The sequence below is a fragment of the Lepisosteus oculatus genome, chromosome 22 (assembly GCF_040954835.1).
Source record: "Lepisosteus oculatus isolate fLepOcu1 chromosome 22, fLepOcu1.hap2, whole genome shotgun sequence".
NCBI classification, from domain to species: domain Eukaryota; kingdom Metazoa; phylum Chordata; class Actinopteri; order Semionotiformes; family Lepisosteidae; genus Lepisosteus; species Lepisosteus oculatus.
In genome coordinates, this window is record NC_090717.1 from 2,824,157 (window position 1) to 2,845,203 (window position 21,047).

General features: G+C 44.6%; 1 protein-coding gene across 14 annotated transcripts in view; it reads right to left on the minus strand.

Moving 5' to 3' along the window:
* The window catches only part of arvcfb (ARVCF delta catenin family member b), a 156,904-nt gene that overhangs the window by 17,906 nt on the left and 117,951 nt on the right, over positions 1 to 21,047 (minus strand). For 12 of the 14 annotated variants that reach the window (XM_069182176.1, XM_069182172.1, XM_069182178.1 and 9 more), the window contains 4 exons: positions 15,215 to 15,332; positions 14,608 to 14,779; positions 13,138 to 13,155; positions 12,211 to 12,282 (listed from right to left, as the gene is read on the minus strand). In XM_069182176.1, the coding sequence (XP_069038277.1) occupies positions 12,211 to 12,282; positions 13,138 to 13,155; positions 14,608 to 14,779; positions 15,215 to 15,332 (380 nt within the window). The remainder of the gene's footprint in view (positions 1 to 12,210; positions 12,283 to 13,137; positions 13,156 to 14,607; positions 14,780 to 15,214; positions 15,333 to 21,047) is intronic. The other 2 variants (XM_069182171.1, XM_069182177.1) reach the window with 1 other exon arrangement.

Consider the following 21,047-nt stretch of genomic DNA (forward strand, 5'->3'; position numbering starts at 1 on the left):
ACTCCGTCAGGTCTGCCGGTAGAGCCAAGCGCAACTCCCAAGCAGCAGTGCAAAGCCAGAATGCTCTGGCAATCCCCCGTACATGGACACAGGGAATGGTGGACCTGCCAAAAACACTTGAGCGTCTTTTAAAAACCGATTCTCCCCCTGTGCAAGGAGCAGCAGGCGGCTTCTCATCCCCAAAAGACTGACTCAAATCAGATTAGCTGGCGCTGACTGCTGAATTGCTAGTGACGGGAAAGGGGAGCAAGACACAGGGATAACTTCACACACTTAGGCCTGGATTCAATCTTTAACCCCGGTACCATCGTCAATCACCGATTCCAAACTTGGAAACTGATGGTAGGCTTCTGTCATTCAGGAGGAAGAATCGCTGGGAGCGGGAAACGGACAGTTTGCCCTTAACGACAGTGATGGGCAACTATGATGAAGCTTCGATTTGGACCCGGGCCCCAGATTCCTGTCCTCTTTGTCAGCCCTCGAGTCGAGCACATCCGTACCCCCTGAAGGTCTGGATGTGGGCTGATTTACTGTTTATGTAGGAAACCTGCTCATGAACTGTCTTTGAAGTCTCTGCGTGAATCCTGCTCGTCAAGGGAAAAGGACGGGCGAGCGTCGGGGGGGCCACCCCCCCAGGACTGCTTGTAACAGACAGCTGGCATGACGCGGGCACACAATCTGAGGTGGGCATCTATGGGGGGTGGGGGCTTTTGATCAACCAGGCACATAAAGAGCCCCCAGTAACAATTCCTAAGGGGAGGATGGACACAACAAGCTCAGTGCCTTCTTCCCCTCTCATCTGCGCCATTGTTGCTGGAGATCCATGCTGTCAGAGGGGCCAACCGGTTATATTAAAAGCTTTATGCAGCTGTCCGCAGAAGCTGCCCAGTTCCACGCAAGCGGGCCGGCTGAAGGAAAACTTGTTTACTTTCGGAAGACTGCTAATTAGTTCCTGCTGCGGCTTCCCAAGCTCCACGGCTTTTAGCTTGGCGGTGCCGGGCGAGGGCCTGTCACAGCTCCCCGCGAGAAGCCTCCGCCGTTTCCGTCTCGTCTCCAATCGCCGCCATTGTGCTGCTGTCAAACACTTCAAACACTCCCGAAACAAACAGAAATTCTGTGATTCTGGTTTTGTTGCTCTGGGCACGGCAATCCCCCCCTCCTCTCAGAACAACATCGCTGTCAGGTTGTCATGGTAAACCAGATGATCTGTGCCTTAAAAGCTTAACATATCACAACCGCAGTGTTTTTGCATTTCTTCTCCTCTGTTCTATTCATAGCAACATCTGATGCGCCCATGTAAGACAGAAGGCTCTGGGCTAGGAGATTACATGTGTTTATAAGAAGCGGCAGGCAGGTTGTACACCCGCTGATCGACTGTCCAGTCTTGTCGTTTTGCTCACCTTCCAATGTTTGTCATCTCTTTGAAGAGAGGTTTATCTCTGTTGAACAAGAAGATTCAAGAAGCCAGACCCCCCCCACCACCACACACACACGGAGCAAAGGTTCAGCACTGTGCTCTCTGACTCACTCTGCGTGCGTAACGGCATTACTGGATGTGACGGCATGAATAGGAGCCCACAGTAATGAAGAGAATAACTTGAATAAGCTCCCCACCTCAAGCCTTTTCCTTTTCCACTCATCCGGTCAGATGATCACAATTTAGGCAGATGGGTGAGGAAAAAAACCTATTACTCACAAATCTCCCAAGTAAACTGCAAGCAAAACCAAGCATTCACCTTTCCGGGAATTTGCACTGATCTGCTTGTCATATTGTCAAATAAAAACCGACGATGCTGCCATCAAGGCTCATACAGAAGAGACGCTTCGAGCCTGGAGAATAAATGTATGATCTTGGACTCAAATGTCATCCGTTGCCTTATAACATGATGTTAAGTTTTGCTTTATTTAAAAAAAAACACACACACACTGGTTTTTGGGTTACTTCAGTAGGTTATATAATAGTTAGAAACATGATGTTCTAGAGCTGAAGAAATCAGAATATAAAAAAAGCACTGAGATGAGGATAAAAAGTGATGGATTGATAAGGAAGGCTCTGCAGTTTTGCAGGAGAGGCAGTGAGGATCTGAGAGAGACGGAGAGACAAAGGGAGAAGTGTCTGCTCCCATCAGAACAGCCCAGCCCAGCTTGGGCGCTGCTGCCATGGCAACCCTATCCATCCACACCAAGCAAACTGTTTCATGAGGGAGCACATTTCGGCATGGCAGGCCTTTCAGCCTGGCAACAGACAGCAAAAGGAGAGAGGTCTCTCTCCGTGTCGTGTCTTCTTAATTTGCACAGTTCTGGCTTGACATGTTAAAGTGATGATCAGAGGTCTCAATCGTCAGGAGTCTGGCGTTCTTAATTGCACCGGCTCCTCTGCAGTGAGCCAACGTGAGTTCACTATTTCCGAAGCCCCTTGTCTTCTTCATGTATCGTAACGTGCAGATGTTGAAATACCTTTTTTTTGAAGATCTGGGAGGCGAATTTGCATTTCCTTCAGCGCAAGGCACACCGACGGCAGAAACGGTAAAACTTACACAGCCTGACAACGAAGATGAAAGAAACAAAAACCTTGATGTGCCGGCTACCGAAGACACTTAATTTCACTGGTCTGCAAAGATTTCTGCCCTGAAAGCACAGGGTTGTCGCAGGTGACATGAATGAACCTTACAAGGCCTGCTGGGTAAGCAGCGCAAGGCTAACTGGAGAGGACAAGCGCAGTTCAATACAAAACTCACTGCTTTTGCGCCTGACAAGACGCTGAAACGCGGAGACATTCGCGTTTGGAATTCCACGTTTTTTTTTTTTTGTCTGGGGGCACGCAGTGGTGGTGAAGTACAGATCCTGCTGCTGCTCTGTAGATGCGCCTTTGCCAGAAACGTTTTTTTTTCTTTTGAGGCAAAACAAAAGAAAACGCCATTTTACAGCAATCAAACGTTTGATTCGAATAAAACCGAAGATCAAATCCATTCATATCAGCATTTCTCCAGCTGATTCCATTTAGCTGCTCAGATTTTTACCGCTACAAGTTCTTAGCTAAAAGGAATGCGAGCAGGTGCTGCTCATGTTTGAAAATGCCAGTTCAGATTTCTTTTTACTTTAGCAGAATGCCCCCTGGCTCTCTCCTTGTATAGCCCAACCTTTCACTTCCCGGTACACCTCTCTGAACCGGCGCGGCCTCAACCCAACAGCAGGGAGGACCAGTCCAGAGAATGACAATTTGGAAAGTACTCTGGATCTTACCAATCAATTTCTAAAAGCATTTTCTTTCTCTTTAGAGTACAGTTATTAGAAACTCCGCCCCCATAATGACAGCCATTTCTACAACCAACTTTGTTACCAAGGTCACTGAAGGTGACTCAAGGCCTGTGACGAGTTGTGTAGAAACCGAGGAATTCCCAGAAACTCAAACCAGAGAGCCGGTTTCAGAGACAGCACTCATTTGTCTCACCTGCCACTGTTATGCATTTGTAGCTCTGGAATCACAGCCAAATACCAACATACGTCTTGAAAAATCAGAGGGCATCCAATTTGAAAACGATGTGATCTTCAAAAAAAAAAAAGCCTAGGATGATACCTGACCATCTGAAACTCTCTAGCAGATTTTTGCGTTGCTCTGGAAGAGCTCCAAGATGTTCAGAAAAGATTGCACATATCATTAAATTCAGTCATACAAGGGAGGATTTAGAAAATAACGCCATTTATCACAAACAAAAAAAACTTTACTGATTTACAGTACATATAAAATGAACTATACAGTAAATTGCCCAGATCCACTTTGTATGGAATTCTGATGTACAAATATTATATAAACTAGAATCCTTCCCTTATTTGTAGAGCAAACCTCTTGGGTTCAGTGTTCTAATGCACTGATAATAACAAACGATTCACCTAAAATCTTCCACAGCCCTAAAAATAATTCAAATCTAAAGAAGTGTTTATAGCTTAAAACAAGTATATTCAAAAAATAAAACTGTATAAATTGTATAATAAACAATGCAATGGCACAAACATTATAAAAGAGCATTCATATACCAGGCTGTAAGTTCCTTGCACGGATCTGCTTTTAATTGGATTAAAGCTTCGCCAAGAGAAATAAAAACAACCTCTTTCGGCTTCAAATTGAAAAAGAATGTTCCTACCGAGGAATAAAACTCATTTTATTTTTTTATTGGTAGTTTTAAAGCTGCCGTGTAATTATCTACTCAGCCCTATAATTTTCCTCCTTGCAGAAAGGATCCAGCAAAATCCGAGCAGAACGGCAGCCATGTTCCTTGTTATTTAACAATCAGACTCCAAACTTAACCCACGCAAAACATCTGACCGCCAGCAAAGGTAACCAAAGGCATGCCCGCTTTCAAACACAAGCTCTCTGCACCCACCCTCCCCAGCCCTTTATGCAGATGCAGTTCTTCAGAAAGAAAATTATGGTTTTAAAAAAAAAGGAGGAATTTCTGCGTTTAAATGTAAAAAAACAACTCCAAACCATTTTCTTGGTAAAGCTCACAATACTGTCCTTAAGAAAAATCCACTAATAACAAGGAACTGAGGTCACTTTAATAGAGACTGGGTCTGTTGCCATAACCTCTGCCATTAAAGAAAGCCTAACACTCTCGAGTTTTTATTATGAGCTAATGAAGATATAGCAATTGCATTGCACCATGAGAATATCATTCCAATGCAAAGAATTCAAAAACGGCAAACCCTGCTGCTTTGTTTTTCTAACATCGGGTATCTCCGAGAACTGGCCGTGAGCTAACGAAGATAACAGCTCATAAACAGGAAGCTACAATTGGCAGAAGCCCCAGCATGTTTTGGGACTTCAGCTGATAGAGTTGCCCAGCCTTCCTGTTGTAAAAGTGCTGCCGGAATGGGTGGCATCTTAGCAGCTGGCTTGGGTGGCGAGAGCTCAGTCTTGACGTGATTTTTCAGCGCTGGGCTGCTGCCAGCTATAGCGTGTCTGAGGGCCTTCAAGCTGAAAGCACTGGTCTGGGAGCCCTGTACTCCTGTGCCGTGTTCAATCACCAAGGCATGATGGCGGGACACAGCGCTTCTTGGCCTGGTTGCGTTACAAATGTGGGAAAGGAGTTTCAGTAATTATCTATGCTCGTAGATCTAATGGACGTGAAGGAAAGAGATGTCAATAACGGTTATCTTGTGGTTACTGCCCAGCCAGGCACAAAGAGAGGAGGCAGCACGACGGGTCTTTGTGTCTAGGACGAGACTATCTCCATGTTCCACTCATTCTGGGGCAGATTTCCTCCATTATCTCTTTCTCAACCTCGGATACTATCCCGTAACTTTCTACCGCTTTGCAGAGCACAGCCAAGACATCCTTAATCCCATCAGCAGGCAGCGTTTTCTAAGGGAACCAGGCAGCTCCGAGGAAAAAAAGAAGCCAGGCTCTGTGAATTGTAAAATCTCACACTGACCAGTAGTAGACAGTGCCATGAAAACTCTGGCTCGGACAATGACCGGAGCGCTGGGCAAAGGAAGCATGAATTCAGACAGTGAGGAGGAAACGTGAGACGAGACACGCAGGCTTCACACTGACTAGTCACTCCCACGACAGACTGGCGTGGAATAACCCAAAACTAACTGGGACAGTGGAGACATCGCATCAGCAAAGCCATCCATTATCTGGGTGTTACATTCTTGACCGATGAGACGAATCGACTCGCTTCACTGAGGCTTCTCACAGCCAGGCTCGAAGACGTGTTTTTTTGCCAGACCAGGGTAGGAACAAAGCCATTTCGTTCTAGCATGGATAATTCCGAAACTCCAAGCTACCCTCAGAAAATGCCTTTGAACTTAACAGGATTTTTTTTAAAGCATCTTAATAAAGAGATTCCAAATAGAATTGCACAAAAATATGTTCATGATATTTCAACCATGAAAGATACTCCGCATTTCAGTTCCATTAGGAATAAAATAAGTAATGAAAAACCCTAAAGAATGTGTTGTCTTGTCGAAGCCTAGTGAGCTAGAAAGGAGATGACTGACAAAACCGATGGACTAACAATAGCACAGACGCTGCGTACTCATATGAAAAGCCTGAATCCAGATACAGAAAATAGATACCGAATTTGAAAAAATCAACATAAAAGACGTTCCAGCTTTCATATGCTAAAATAGCCAGTTTATTCCCTACAAATGCAAAAATGAAGTATAAATTTCATCCAACCTACCATTTGCACATTAACAAAGCCACAATTTTTTATTTTATCCAATACTCACCTGCTCTCTCGTACTGGAGTTCATACTTAATTCCTGTCCTAACTGACGTATTGTGCATAATGCAGTAAACGGAGGAAACAAATCTCCCAACCCTGATATCGACTACTTCTTCTAAAGGTTCACTTTAAAAGGGCAACTCATACAAGAAAACTCAAAACCAAGGACTGCAATGCATTGTCACCACATCTGGATTGTTTCTGGGTGTCTAACACTTTTGCTGCAGGGGATATAAAAAGCCCCCCCATCATACAGCTGTCAGGTTGGGGTAAAGTAAATAAACAAGTTATGTAGCCGCTCAAGAACGTACCCTTGGGGTACGTATGAACCCACCAGCTCTTTACCTCTGGCCATTAAACAAGTGTTTGAAGCCATTCGGTTGGAGTTATCTGAAGCAACAGAGATGCAAAAGCTTACAGTACGCCTGAAAACACAAAGCAGAAGTGACAACTGGATTTATTATCCTCATGAATCACAGCTGTTTACCAGCCGTACTGAAAAACCCATTTCTTCTCTGATGCTGTGGTGCATTCAGCAGAGCCTGCGTCGCGATTTCAGGGGCGATAACTTGAAAACAGTATTGCAGGGAGACAGCAGCTGCTTCGATTCCAGGTAAATCCTTCTCTGTCCCTGCGTCGCTACAGGGAAGCAGGGGACAGACCCCCTACATTAGAAGGATATTTATTTTGGATTATATCAGATATGTTCAGTTCCAACTAGGCCCCCTTTATGAAAGCCACATCTGGCAAAGGAGGTTTTCCTGGGCAGTAAATACGGCAATACATTTATTTGTATTACAGCTCAACAGCACGGCATTTTACAACTGATTATTAGGAACCAACAGCTGGAAGCTGGACGTTCTTTCCAGGATCTCTGTGGTTTTTTTTCTGTTGAAGAAGGTCAAGCAGGATCGGCCAGCTGATATCACAGCTATGCATTCTTCCTGTGTGAACAGTCTTGTGCCTTAAGGTTCCGTCGAAGTATTCTGTGTCAAATACCAATATCTAGCGCAGAGACCAAGCCTTCAGCAAAAAGTGCTCATCGCCCTCGAATTTTAGGATGGCTTTTCTGTTAATGATTTGAAACCTTGTCCGTAACATGCCTCTCCAGTCTGATGGAGATCGGAATACTCCTCAGGACACCATCCCTGTGACGCTAAGGGAAAAGCAGCTTGCCAGGTTTCAGCATCCAACGAGGAGAATGGAACTGCAGGACAATGAGTTTCCAGAGCTGTCAAGTCAATAAAGTAAGAGCCAAGTCTGTAGTTACTGCCAGCTCAAGGCCGGGCTATGTCACCAGCCAGGTGACTTCAAGACCTCAAGTGCTAAGGGGCCGTTGGAGCTATGATGCCTGTTGAGTTGACCAGGGACCTTGTCTTTTTGCACAAGAGCGTGACTTGTCAGGTTCCTGCTAACTTGCTCCAGGGTCAGAAAGAAAAGCCCCCTTGTGGGGTAGCGCCGTGGGGCTTGGGGTGTGAAGAACTGGCACCGGCAAATGCTTGTTTCTTTGGGGGGAAAAAATAAGACATCGAATCAGGAGGAAAAAGATGCCCTTAATTTCAGACAAGTTCCCTTGGCAACCTGTTTTTTACTCGCATTAGGAAAGGAAAAAAAAAATCAACTTCAAGAAGGAAGAAGACAGCCAAGCTGGAGGCTGAACACTCAGGGTGGCTCCTCAGTCACTTACTGTGTGTGGTACAGTATATGGATCAATTAAGTTGGTACTCTCTCCTAAAAGCTCTTTTTATTTTTTTTATTCCAGGTGTACTAAGCCCTGTGATGGCTGTTAAGACTCCCAGAGGACTAATGTAAATTCTGTCGGAAAAAATAATAGCTTCCATTACAGCATCTTGAATCACAGTTGCCCATCGCAGGAGAGCAGACACAAGAACCGAACAAAGGACTGCATACTGCAGCAAAAGTTTGAAGGACCCTTTTTAACCAAATTGCCAAGACGAGCAAAAAATAAATAAATTGGGCTGCTGGACAGCGCTTTGTGGAAAAAGAGAAAAAAAAAGAATAAAGCAGAACGGAATTTTAGGTAGCAAAACCAATCAGACACTGTCATCAGGGGCCAAGAGAGCACAAACAGTAATGCTCACACCCTTGAAACCTGACAAGCACATCATCTCTATCTAGGCATTTGCTGCAATCACAATATTTACAATATTTACAGAACACTGAATGGCACATCCCTCTGTCACAAAATAACCTGCACTTCTTCTTTTTTTTAATGTGTTACTTTAATGTCTCCCCCTCTCCATTTCTCAAAAGCCTCTCCAATACGCATTTGCACAAAAACTGGAAGCATTTCTGTTCGGATAAAGAAGAGCCCAGACAACTAATCCCCGTGCCTTGTGCTGGGTCAGGGCCGTACAGTATCCATGCTGTAATACTCAAGGAACAGCAGACAAAGGGGGAATAATCCTCCGCTCTTGATCCCATTCTCTTCACAGAGATAGGATTTCTTATTTATCACATTGTGCCCACTGCACCGGTGTCCCGGATGTGTAATGTCACAGCCCGCCTTCGTCTTGCAAAAGATCGTGCAGGAAAACCACGTAAATCTTTCCAATCGCTCGCCTCAATTCCAGCACTTCCAGCACTCTTCTCTCCCCCTGCAGGAAAAGAAACCTGGGGCTTGGGCAAAGAAATCACACTTCAGTAACTGAATGACTCAGCCTCCCTTTCACAGCTCTGCGCTCTTTCAGAGCAATCCCTCCTCAGTACAGTCCAGCAGAAATGATTTTCGAGATGGGCAACCACTGGAACAGACTGGGGACGAGGCTCAAGTCCGCAGAGCTTCTAAACGTTTTTAATTTCTCTCTCAGATCGAAGGAGTTACTAAAAGTAAAGGAAACCCTAAGCAGCAGTCCCACTACACAGCATGTTAATAAAAGGACACGCTCACAATGAGCATGCCGGGGTGCACACTACCAGACAGACACCCTGCTGAGACCTGCTTTTAAAAAGTTTTGGAATTTCCACCATAAATCAATGATAAATTGAGTAATATGGAAAAGACATATTCCAGTACTGCAGGAAAAGAATTCAATTTCTTCTGCAGAACCTGCTCTGGACTGGAACCTCTCTGAAAACGGACTTGACCAACTAAAGAGTACTAAAATGGTTCTGACAGAGGTTGTACCCAGTGAAGAATATACAATGTAAGCCATTTTTGACATTTTAAAATACCTTTAGATTCAGATTTTCTGAAAATAAAATCTTAAGATATACAATTAGTAAAATTACTAGTGCCAGGTACAGTACAGAGCAACAAAGTAGATGTTAATTCCACACTGAAACGTAGAAAGATCAAAATCACGTTTTGTCTGTGGAACCTGAGGAAGGCTGAACAGCTGAAATATACATTTTTTTCTTTCTTTACTTTACAGAATGGAATTAAGATCTTGTTTTTTATGTGTTTTTTTATTTCTTAGTTTTCACCTGTTCCTAATTATACATTGAGAGTAATTGTTAAAGCTGTGGTGCCTGAAATTCTTGTTTCTGTGGTATTCAAAGTACAGGTCGTCCAATGTCCTTCTATAACAGAATTTCAAATACCATTCCCTCTGAGAATGATTCACCAGCTTCCTGAGATGAATTAAACACGTTTATTTTAACTCAGATCAAATCATATACTGAATGATAAAATCTTCAGCATCAGGTGTCCAGAGATACTTTTAAATGTCAGGTTGCAGAAGAGCAACATTTTAATTTAAACAACTTTTTCCTAAAGTATTTGGGCATAGTAGGTAGCTACTGTACCACTAGTGCTACTAGTCTTCCTTCTGCTATTTTCATATTGTTTCTCGTAATCTTTCACAAGAATCACTTAACTTTTTAGATCTGTTTAGCTCCTGATACTGTATCTTAAAGTTTGAAACTGACTTAGTTCCCTTACCCACTGCAAACAATTATAACCTAATAAGAATCCACTTCTGCTTGTTAATGTTGCTAATTACAGAGAAACTACTGATGTTGATTCTCACCATTAGACACTGATGGGTTGCAATACATTTTCATGTGGTTCTCGTAAAAGAGTGCTCCCAAAACTTGCATTCTGCTTCTGAAGTGCACATAAATATTTTTCTGGGCCTGCTTAATAATTGATTTGCATTATTTTATTCTAGTTTAGTATCCAGTAATGAACAAGACTCAAGAGTGCTTTAATATTCTAGTGCATGAGCCACAGTGCATGTCATTGATGAAAATTAAGTACAAAGACAATGATATCTAGATATTATATTTATATACTTACTGGAATAAACCATTGTGTGATGAGGGAAGGGCAGTCAGTGGCTGACAGTCTACTCGCCCATACTGGCGACGCTGGCTTGTAAAACATTTCTCCTGACACACCCTCGTACTCTACCACTCTCAACTACAGTTATTAAACCTCCTTAACCCCTTAAACACCAAGACTCATTTTCCAAAGGTTTTGCATTGCATTTCATCCTGGCCTGTCAGTCTTTTCTGTCTATTTTATAGTTTAACCCACAGCTGTCGGATTTTTGTATCCCGTTCTTTGGAGTCACATGAAAAGCAGGCGAATATGGACGGATTTGCTCAAAACAGCGATGGGATCTGACCCTTCAAGATCTAGCACTCCTTCATACGTGTACACAGCTGGAGAAGCGCGACATGATCTGAACCGATTTGTCCCTCAGACATCAACCCCAGCACCAGAACTTGCTTATTTTAAATCGTCACTGCAGACCCTGCCCTGGATTCTCACGGGTTAAACGATCAGCCCCTGAAGAGGAGGCAGCACTGACAAATCACTGCCAATTCCAGTCTCAGTGACCCATTTACATACAATTACAGCACGCAGCTCTGGAGCACTGTTCTGTAGCCACGTTCTCGGCTTTGATAAACAAGTGAATAATGCGAATAATGCTAAATAATTACAGACCTCATCTTATTATTACGGACCGAGGACGATTTGGGGAGAAAAACAAACTTCATTGATTTTTCTCTACAAGTACAGTCTTACTTAACAGCAAATGTCATGTTCACACTGAGCTCGAATGACAGCAGGCTGCAATTGTTTGTTTGTTTTTTTAAATCCCAGACAAGAGAATAATTAGATTGCACACAGTGGCCCCAACAGCTTTTCAATATTACCAAATGTATTCAGTTAGGCCGGGAATATTTGGATATAATGATCAGAGCAGATACGTGATGTCGAGAAGTGGAGTAAGCTTCTGTTCAGTGGGCTACAGGTTCTCAAAGTCATCTAAAACCTTCCTTACTGGCAAAACACCTTGCATAAATGAAACACCACTAATCGCCATGCAAGATGCAGAATAACGCTCGAGAACTTGAGAGTTTAAAAAAACATTCTTCCTCATGCCCACTTGCAAAACACAATAGCTTTTGCCCGCTCGTACTTATATTTTAACATGTGACTTCCAGAGTTATCTCATTCCCAACAGCAACACAGAAAAAAATATTTTTTGCTTCTTCTGCACTGTTTTAAGATAAGATAAGATCACTTTATTACACAATTTCTTACATTAGTTATTCGTCTTTTTGCATACCCCAGCTTGCTCTCCATGAGACACCAGACAGGGAGAGGAGCTGGGTGTCAGAGCGCAGGGTCAGCCATTATACAGCTCCCCTGCAGCAGTTGGGGTTAAGGGCCTTGCTGAGGAGCCCAATGGAGTAGGATTCCTCTGCCGGCCGCGGGATTTGAACTGGCACAGGCCGGTTCCAGCCACAGAGCCACCGCTCCACCCCAAATAAAATAAATGTCAAATAAATAAGTTTTTTAAAAATGAGAGGTATCTGAACCCTTGGCGAATAAGCATTCATTCGCCAGCCTCTCGCTCTATACAGTGAGATACTGTTTGGTCTGCTACAGATAAACCAAACTTTTCAACAGCAACGACATTTAAATGATTCCCCACAGGAACAAAGTTGAGCCTAAAAGTTCCATAAGCCTAGTCTCAACAGAAACACATTTAGACGCTACCTTTTGTTGGCTCGGTGCGCTTGGGCAAGTCCAGTGTGTCATAGTTTTTGTCGTTCTCTCCATTCTTCCTCCCTAGATAAACACAGAAAGCGAGAGAGCAATCGTAAATGTCACAGCCAGGGGTGGTGGCGATGGTGGTCATGAGGAGGTGGGTGGGGGTGGGGAATGCCAGTGGCACGAACAGAATAATAAAGACATGCTGCATAATGGGGAGAAAAATCAAGAATACTCTATGACAACCTGCAAAGCTGCCTGACTAACGCACAAGCCCACCAGAAAAAAAAGCCCTATTCACTTCAGGAAACGTCTACTGCCAGAACCTCTGTGACAGAAAGCCATAGTTAACGATTCTGAGACTGGAAAAGAAAACTGTGCACGATGATGAATTTCAAACCTCGTCATTCTTCTAACAGCTACCTGTTGTGTCCCACGATCAATCATCCACTTAACTACTGTAGCAGTTTCCCATTCACAGATGAACAGATCTTCAAGAGTATGCTTCTTAAATGAACACTGAGTCCGTCAAAGCTTAACATCAGAACTAGGAAAATGCAACACCAGCCTTAGTGCTAATTGACAGACGTTATCCTGCGATATGACTTGAAAATACTTTTCTGAAGTTGAAAGCGAGCTCAGTCTCCTCAAAGGAGATGAGACTACAGCAAAGTTTAAAACTCTCTTTGCCAAGAAATTCTCCCTTCTGCACCAGAGCAAAGGTACTCTAACAGGCTGTTCCCACTGGGTATCATTCGTTTGCTCAGGAACTATATTGCTGGGAGAACTCTGACAACTTTCGGAATAGAGAAAGAACCGGGGGAAAAAAAACACCACCCCCCTTGACTTTTTCGTCTGAGAAAGGAGGACAGAAACCATTAATAATAAAACAAAGTGTGACTGAAGTGAAGCAGGAGGAAAAAAAAAACTCACCTTGATTAAACCACTCCTCTACAGTAAGCGAAGCAGCAGCAATGCATAGAAACACAAGCAGGGGAGAAGAGAAAAGTAATGATAAAAGGTGTGTGCAGTATTAGAGATGACAGGATTAAACATGTGACCAGTTCTGAACTCAAAACGGGGGAGGCGGAGGGAAAAAGAGAAAGAAAAGTACACCGACTGCAAACAAAAAAAGAAAACAGCCAGGAAAAAAAAGGAAAAAAGTTAAACAAACAACAAACCATGGACATCCTTATGGTATAATGCTCACACAGAAATTTCATTCTCCATCTCACTCAGTGAGATTGCCTCTCATCAAGAGCATGGAGCTGTGTCCCTGTGGTGCCAGCGACAGAGTACCAACAGGACAGGTTGTCAGAAAGTGTCTGCACAATCCAGGCTGCCTACAACCTGGGGCTTTAACCTCTGCCTTATCATGTGTCTGTCATGGAGTATTGCAAACCAAAGGCCCCCCCCATCTTTCTTCCACAGTCTAGGCTACCCATCAGTAAACACCTGTGCTAAATCTGCTCTGTGCAGGAGCCCAAAACCAGCGCCAGTTTTACTAAGGACAGTTGAGGAGGAAGAAAGGTATTCACTGGGTTTCCAGAACCATGCATGGGCATGACTGCACACAAATCCCAGAAATCTAGATTATACGGCAAGAGGCTTTGGCGACTTTCTTTTTACAAGTATGCATCAAGGGGCTTGGATCTAGTTCTTGCAAAACCTTTAAAAGCCGATTGTGATAATACTGCACATTAATCAGTGGGTTCATCTAGTTCCAGCAGGAGGTTGCTACTTTCTCCCTCTCATCCCTTCAGCTAAGCAGAGGCATTGAGCCTTAAATGCAGAGCATTTAATTAGACTGACCTCCTGGCAACTAACGGGCAACATCAGTGCTCCTGTCCTGCAGAGTGAGCCACCCCACAGGTCAAGATTGCAAGGACATGAAATGTGTTTTCCATGCATTCTAGCAGAGTCCTAACTGACACACTGAGCTGCACATGAGAACACCCTGGGTGTCATTCGGATCCAATTCTTAACGAACAAAACAAAAATCCTCCCAATCTCACCAACACAATCAAGACTGTCATTCATCCACAGCACAAGCCCATAAAGATTTACAAAAACACCGAAAAAAATCCAATGATGTTGGTAGAAACCAGAACAGAAACAACACAAGTGTAAAAACGGGAAAGGAACAAAAGGCTTCTTAGGCAGAATGTCCTAGAATTTATGAATGTAAAACATTAATAAAAGCTCAACATGCAGTGCCCATGCAGCATTATTCTAGGGATGATCCTCCAGTTCCAAGGCTTGTTGACAGGTAATACTTTCAAAAAGTAACTCCCCACTAAGGTCATTAAATGATGATGATGAAGCCATCTGGGAATCTGGGAAATTTCAGCTAGTAGAAACAGCACAGCCACTGGAGCCCGACAGTACCACCCTGTGACCGACCTTTGGCTTTTTTGCCCCCGAAGCAGCCAGCGTCGTCCTTCTTCTTCCTCTGGGGACCCCCAGATCCTGGCGCCTGATTGGCTGTCGGCTCCAGGAACTTCTCCGCCCCCGGCACTTCCTTGTGCACGTGGTAGGACAGATTCCGCATGATGCACACACAGTTCTCCACCGACTGCAGGAGGGAAGCACAGACACGAGGCGCGTATTACAGCTGAGGCGCTGGCTGACCGATAGGACCATGTGATCATCCCCGTTTTATCTGAGCGGCCCACAGCCGTACCCACCGCGCGACAAATCGAGTGAACAGCTGCTGTCCAAGTGGGGCGGTTCACATGCTTGAGCGCGCCAGACGCAAAGTTGGGCGATGATGAGAATGGCTGAATCACTGGGGTTTCCCCACCTCATGAATCAGCCCGAAAGTGGAGATCCCTGTATATCCTCATTATGCATATGACAACATATGTTCCCTTCTACCTAAACCCAGACTGAAATAAGTCTTAGGAGATCAAATTGAATTTGAAAAGCAAAGAACAGAAAGAAAACGAAGCAGCGCCAAGTACGATAAAAGTGCAATTTCCCTATCGCCCAAGTAGAAGGAAGTGGGTACCTTATTGTCCATGTCCTTCTTGCCCACAGCAGACTGCAGTGCGTGGAGCAACGCGTCCACCAGGCCCTCGCACTCCCTCAGCCTCCTGCGTGCCTCTGCTCCATCCGAGCTCACGTTCCTGCAACGCATAGCACCCAACTCACGCATCCTGTAATTCCACAGGCAGTCGAAACCTTCACTGGTCTCGGGGCACCAGCGACGACACAGTCGGCTGGGACACACCCCTGTTGTGCTACAAAGACGGCTCAGCTGCTGCGGTTCTAATAATGTCTCGTTTGTGGACAGGCACTGCCGAAACGAACCTGTGACGCCGTTTAAGAAAGCGCAAAAAAAAGCGTCTATTTTGACCGAACCTGGAGATAGTCATACCGTACCAAAAAACGGTGAGAAAAAAGGACATGCAAAAACGAAGCCATCTGTCGCATCCTTTCCCTCTGTGAAGTTTATTTCACGCTCATCACACCGATTAACTGCTGAATGAGTTCATCCGAGAGGGCCAGAAAAACCTCCGCCCTCTGCAAAGGCTGGAGGACAGGTACGGGATGCAGCGTTCTCCATGCTCAGCGGCAGAAAGGTGGAGGATAAATCAAGTCAGCTTTCCATTCTGTTGTCCACGGGCGGCTTCCCATTAATCGCAGGTACAGTCTAGTCATTATACCACTTTGCACTAATTAAAACAAATCAATTCAAGAGAAACGCAGACACTGAGCCATCTGGGCTGCTATTTCTTCCTTGAAAATCTCCACATTCATCTTACGTAAGTATCATTAGTGTATAACCAGTATCAGAAGTTAATGCAGTTCTAATGGAATTTTTAATAAGTGTCTGAACAAATAGACCAGGGTTGGGTCTTTTCTTTTTCTTGATGCGAGTTTCACATTGCAGACCATACCCATCTGTTGGATAGCCTTTTCCATCACATGAGATTGTTGGTCCTGTTTATTACTTTTTATTGTACTAATGCTACAGCAACGAGCACTACAACAGCCCCTCTGTAGGTCCAGTGCAATTACACTAAAGTTTCTTTTAACAAAGCAATGCATTAAAATATAGGGCACTTTGTTAGCACTTGAAAACACCAATCACATTATGCTGAGAACAATCAATAAGCCTTCATCAGTTTCCTGTGGTTCTGTGTTCTCTCTGGACAAACGTTTAATGACAGGATGACAGCAGATTTTGTTGAGTGTCTATTAACCTCTGCATACAAAATACAAACCATATATAGTGAGGAGCAATCTTATGACCTCTTGTAGCTGTTTGAGTGCAACTGTCTTGGTACAGCAGTAGATTCTATACTCTATTCAGATTCTCTCGGACTTCTCCCAGTTTACTAATCTCAAAATTAACTATACCACCCTAGCATAATAGGCTTTCATTCAACGGATATAACTCCATTAACTTCAGCTGTACCATACTGCTAAAAAGGAGAAATTCTCCTTTTAAGTACTGGGAAACTACATAATCTGCAGATGCTTTTCTCATTTAAGACACAGCGACATGCCTGTCTGGCATACACTCTGTTCTAAAGATCTGTCATTTCAGAACACAGCAGAAGGGCAACAGAAACGAAACTCATCCTGAAACTAGGTTCACACCTTCCCCCTTCTCTCAATGACCGACTTACTTTCGTGTGATCTTCTCTATTCTCATGCAGCTTTCGACTTCACACCTCTCTTCACCCCTCTCCACTTCGCACCACCTGAGTGGTCTCAGCGGGTGTTAGCGGGTGAACAGTCCAGCGCTCAGTGAATTCTGCTTCGCGATGGCGGGGAGAGGCGAGGAAAGCAAGAGGAACTAAACTATTTCAACCTGAAATAAAAAACACCTCAGGTTCATGTTTCAATCTACTCCATCCAGGCCTCCTCTCCATCGTTTTGAAGTCCCCCTATCCTGGCACGTTCAGTATGGACGACCAGACATCTTTTTCTTCCAAAACAGGTGTCATCTCTTCCTGCTGGATTCCCAAGTGTCCCCAGGACAGTTGAGAGACGTGCCCTGGCTTGGCTTCGAGGCCTCTGTCCAGTGGAACGGGTCTAGCCGAGCTCCAGCTGATGCCTCCTGGAGCCACCTGAACCACCTCGATCGGCTCCCCCCCCGATCTGGCGACGTAGTGTTTTTCCCAGGCTCTCTGCCTCGTCTCCACCGCCTGCATCCTTAGGCAAGGATCGGGACTCATCCGAGAACAAGCCTTCCCACTTGGCCCACTGCAGGCTGGCACGGCGCCCGCAGCTCTTCTGATGGCACAGCGCTCCTCGTGCTGACGGTGCCCGCACCTGCCTTCGCTCACGAACAAGACCCCGAGCTGCTCGGACTGGTCAAGCGTGTCCTTTACCCAGACAGGGCTCTCCTGGTAAGAACCGGAGCACATGTGCTTCTCTGGCACATCGCCTCTAGCCGCAAAACCACACTGAGGAGGTAAGAACGACGCCAAGTGATACCATCTCCACGCCTGGGCAGAGCCTCAATATCCTGTTCAGGAAAGACCCCTGGCAGAGTCCAACTCCGGCCTTGCATTAATGCGTCTCAAGCCAGACGACTCAATGAAAACCCTGCAACCAACAGCAGGAAAATCAAACGTGGCAACTCTCGGTGCTCTGCTTACAGGAAGAGGAGCTCTGAAACACTGCAATCAAGATGCCACACGACACAGCGGTAACCGACTGCTGCAAGAGTTTTTACATGAAAAGGGCAATTCGTTAACGGTAAAGTGGAAGTTTTAACCTTCAGCGTCTCACTTTGTAAAAACATCCCTTCATATTCCTGTCTTTTACTGACGGACACGATTAACTGCTGGGTTAAGCAGAAAGATGCGATTTTTTCTGCTACTCTTGTTATTGCCGCCTCAACGTCTTAATTTTACAGGTGCTCGCTGCCTGTTCATGCGTGCAGCATGCCGATTCCTATAGCAACACCCAACAACACCGGCCTGCCACTCCATTCTTACCACATCCGATAACGAAGAGCTGCGCTCTTGTGTTGTACCTGCCAATAATGGGGGACTAACTGAGCTCCACAGAGACCCTACGCCTAGAGAGATCACTGCAGGCTGTTTACTGGGGTCACTGTTCTCCTTCTCTCATCTCTTGCAGGATGACCTTCCCACTTCCCTGCTGTTTACAGGCACATGACTTAAGGGGTGTCAGAGAAGGTCACCATACATGCTTTCTTGCATATGCGGTAACTGAACAATACCACGCAAATATTAACAGACAAGGGTTCAAATAAAGATGCACACCTGATTCCAGAATTTGACTGGCGGCAGCACCTCTGTGAATTGCGCAGAGCGCATCAATTATTCAGCACAGGGTGCCACTTCATAGAACAAATGTATTATATACTGTACTGGTGAAGAGGCAAATTGTCCCAACTCTTCAAACCATCTATTCTCTTAATATTGAAGGAGGGGGAAAAAAAGCAATAAAAAAGCAATAAGACAAGTGAACTCAGGTCTGTTTATCACCGATATGGCACTGCTGCTAGGCAGCCTACTAGGCAACAGATGTCACTGGTTACTGTTTCCATAGTGATAGAACCGGCAGTAGGCTCCGAGGCACAGACTGAAGCAACAGAGCCAACGCACACCTCTGGGTATCAGATAACTGGAGAGCAGCTCTGTCTGACCCTGTGGAAGGGTTGTGGTTCATGTGGGACAGCTGGAGAAGGGGACACAGATTACACAAGGCTCATGTGTACCGTGTCTGTAATCTACTTTTGCCTCAATCAGTCCCATCTCAGTCCAACAACTCCCTCTGCTTACTCTCCATTCAACGTATGGCTTTTAATCAGTAACATCACCCTTTCAAATACATTCTATAGCAAATAATTACCGCAAGCTAAAGAGATCTCAAGTAATGTATACTGCCCTAGAGCTCATCATACCAGTATTGATTATTCTAAACTTAACTCATGTATTTTACTTCAGTTAACCTCAGGCTACTAACACTGACCATGTGTGCTGTTTAAGGAAGGCACCTCTTTTCAGGTTATTCAAACAGACTCGGATGTCTGTGGAAAAAGGGGCAACAATTTTAATCTGGAATGCGTTAAAAAAGGCAAAAAAATAAGCAAAGTGACGAGTTCTCTAAGCACTGTGCTGGAGCTCGGCCAATAGACTGCAGTTCTTGGGCTGCAGAAGATTAAAAACAGTAAGGCGGTTGTACAGGAAGCTGCACAGAGCTGTTGCTGGAATAACATGCACATCCCTCAGTGCTGCTTCTGCAGAGCCATACAGTATATTGTGCCTGGGCCTTAATTGAAACCAGGGCGGCTGGAAGGAAGACAGCCGTTAGCTTAGAGCATGTCAGACAACAGCGTTACAAAGACAGGAAAACCTGTTAATGTTCACAATTAACTAAAACCAAACGCCAGAACTCCAGACTAGATGTAAATAGTTTAATATAAATACCATGCGAAATTACGACACCATTTGTTAAGGCTCCTTGCAACTTCCTATTTTGTAGTGTGACCTGGCTATGGTCACAACTTCAATCTGGCCATCCAGAGCTACTTTTCGCCACTGGGAGGTCAACGTTCTAGTCTCAAAATAAAACCTACAAGCACATCCAACTACCTCTCTCCTAAAGTAATCAGACTGTCACTCATCAAATAGTACAGAGTCACAAGTGAGGCCAGAGAGTGAATAGGCTTTAATTTCCTGTGTCCCATCTGCAGGGCATGCTACCAGGGTACAGAAAAGCCTTTATTTTTTCTCCTAAAGTACTAATTCAAGGTCACACAACGCACCGTGGTGAAAACAGAGAATGTGGGTGCCTCAGGTATCGCTGTCAGATTGTTCAGTGTCAAAGGGCATTTCGTATTTCTGTTCAATGGAAGGTGGAGCTCACAAACGCATGAGGAAAACCCGCAAGTGCCTAATCTCTTCAGGGCAACATCAAACGCCACCTACCCCACCCCTACACATCCGCCAAAAATAAAGAGAAATAAACCCACTCAGAAGAGCGATTACACTGCCAAAATGAGACAGGGTTATAAATGCTCCTGCTGTTTAGTGCCAATCAGAACAACAAAAATGAGCGGATCAGCTTAACATCTTACAACAGCCAAAGTTTAGAACCACAGCTGAGGACAGAGAGGTGTGCTTCTGCAGGCAACCAGGGCGTGATCTGTCCGTAGTGAGGTTTTAAAAAAAATGTATATAATTTTATATAAACTGAAAAAACTCTTTGCGATTCCCCTCCCAGCACTCTAAAGACGAGACTTGAGGTAGCGGGGCCGCCCTGAGAAGAAATTACAACATCTGGCTCTGGTTCAAAAAGAAAAACTTATCTCCAATGGGACCGCAAATAATATCTCCAAAAAGGTTTTACTGAGGCACTTTTCATTACTTTGGATGTTCATACAACCGCCCTGGGGAATGGTTAGAGCAATCTGGAGGCAGAGCAGCAGCGTGGCGGAAATGAACTAACCCCTGCAGCCCGAGATCACCTTCACCCAAACAAGCAGTGAAGAAATTCCCGCCTCTGATTCACTGCACTGTTAGTGCTGACGGGAAGGATTATTGAAGAATGTTTCTGAGCCCACCCATCTTGAACCTGCTCTCAAGTAACCAGAAAGCCTCAATGTAAACAGAAGACAGGCAGGTCTTTCACTAGGTTCTTTCTTTCTTAATCCTTCTTTTAAATTGAGGCCGTCTGTCTCAACACTTCAGCACGAGCCTCATCCTGGCGTTTTTTTGGTGCATCTATTTATGTTCTCCCACCTCCATCTTCCTCCCCTTCGTAACTGCTTTCAGCTGCAGAGAATGTGTTGAATCTCACTGCGAACAACGTTATTAAATTACATTCAATATATTAAAGACACCTTCCGCTCC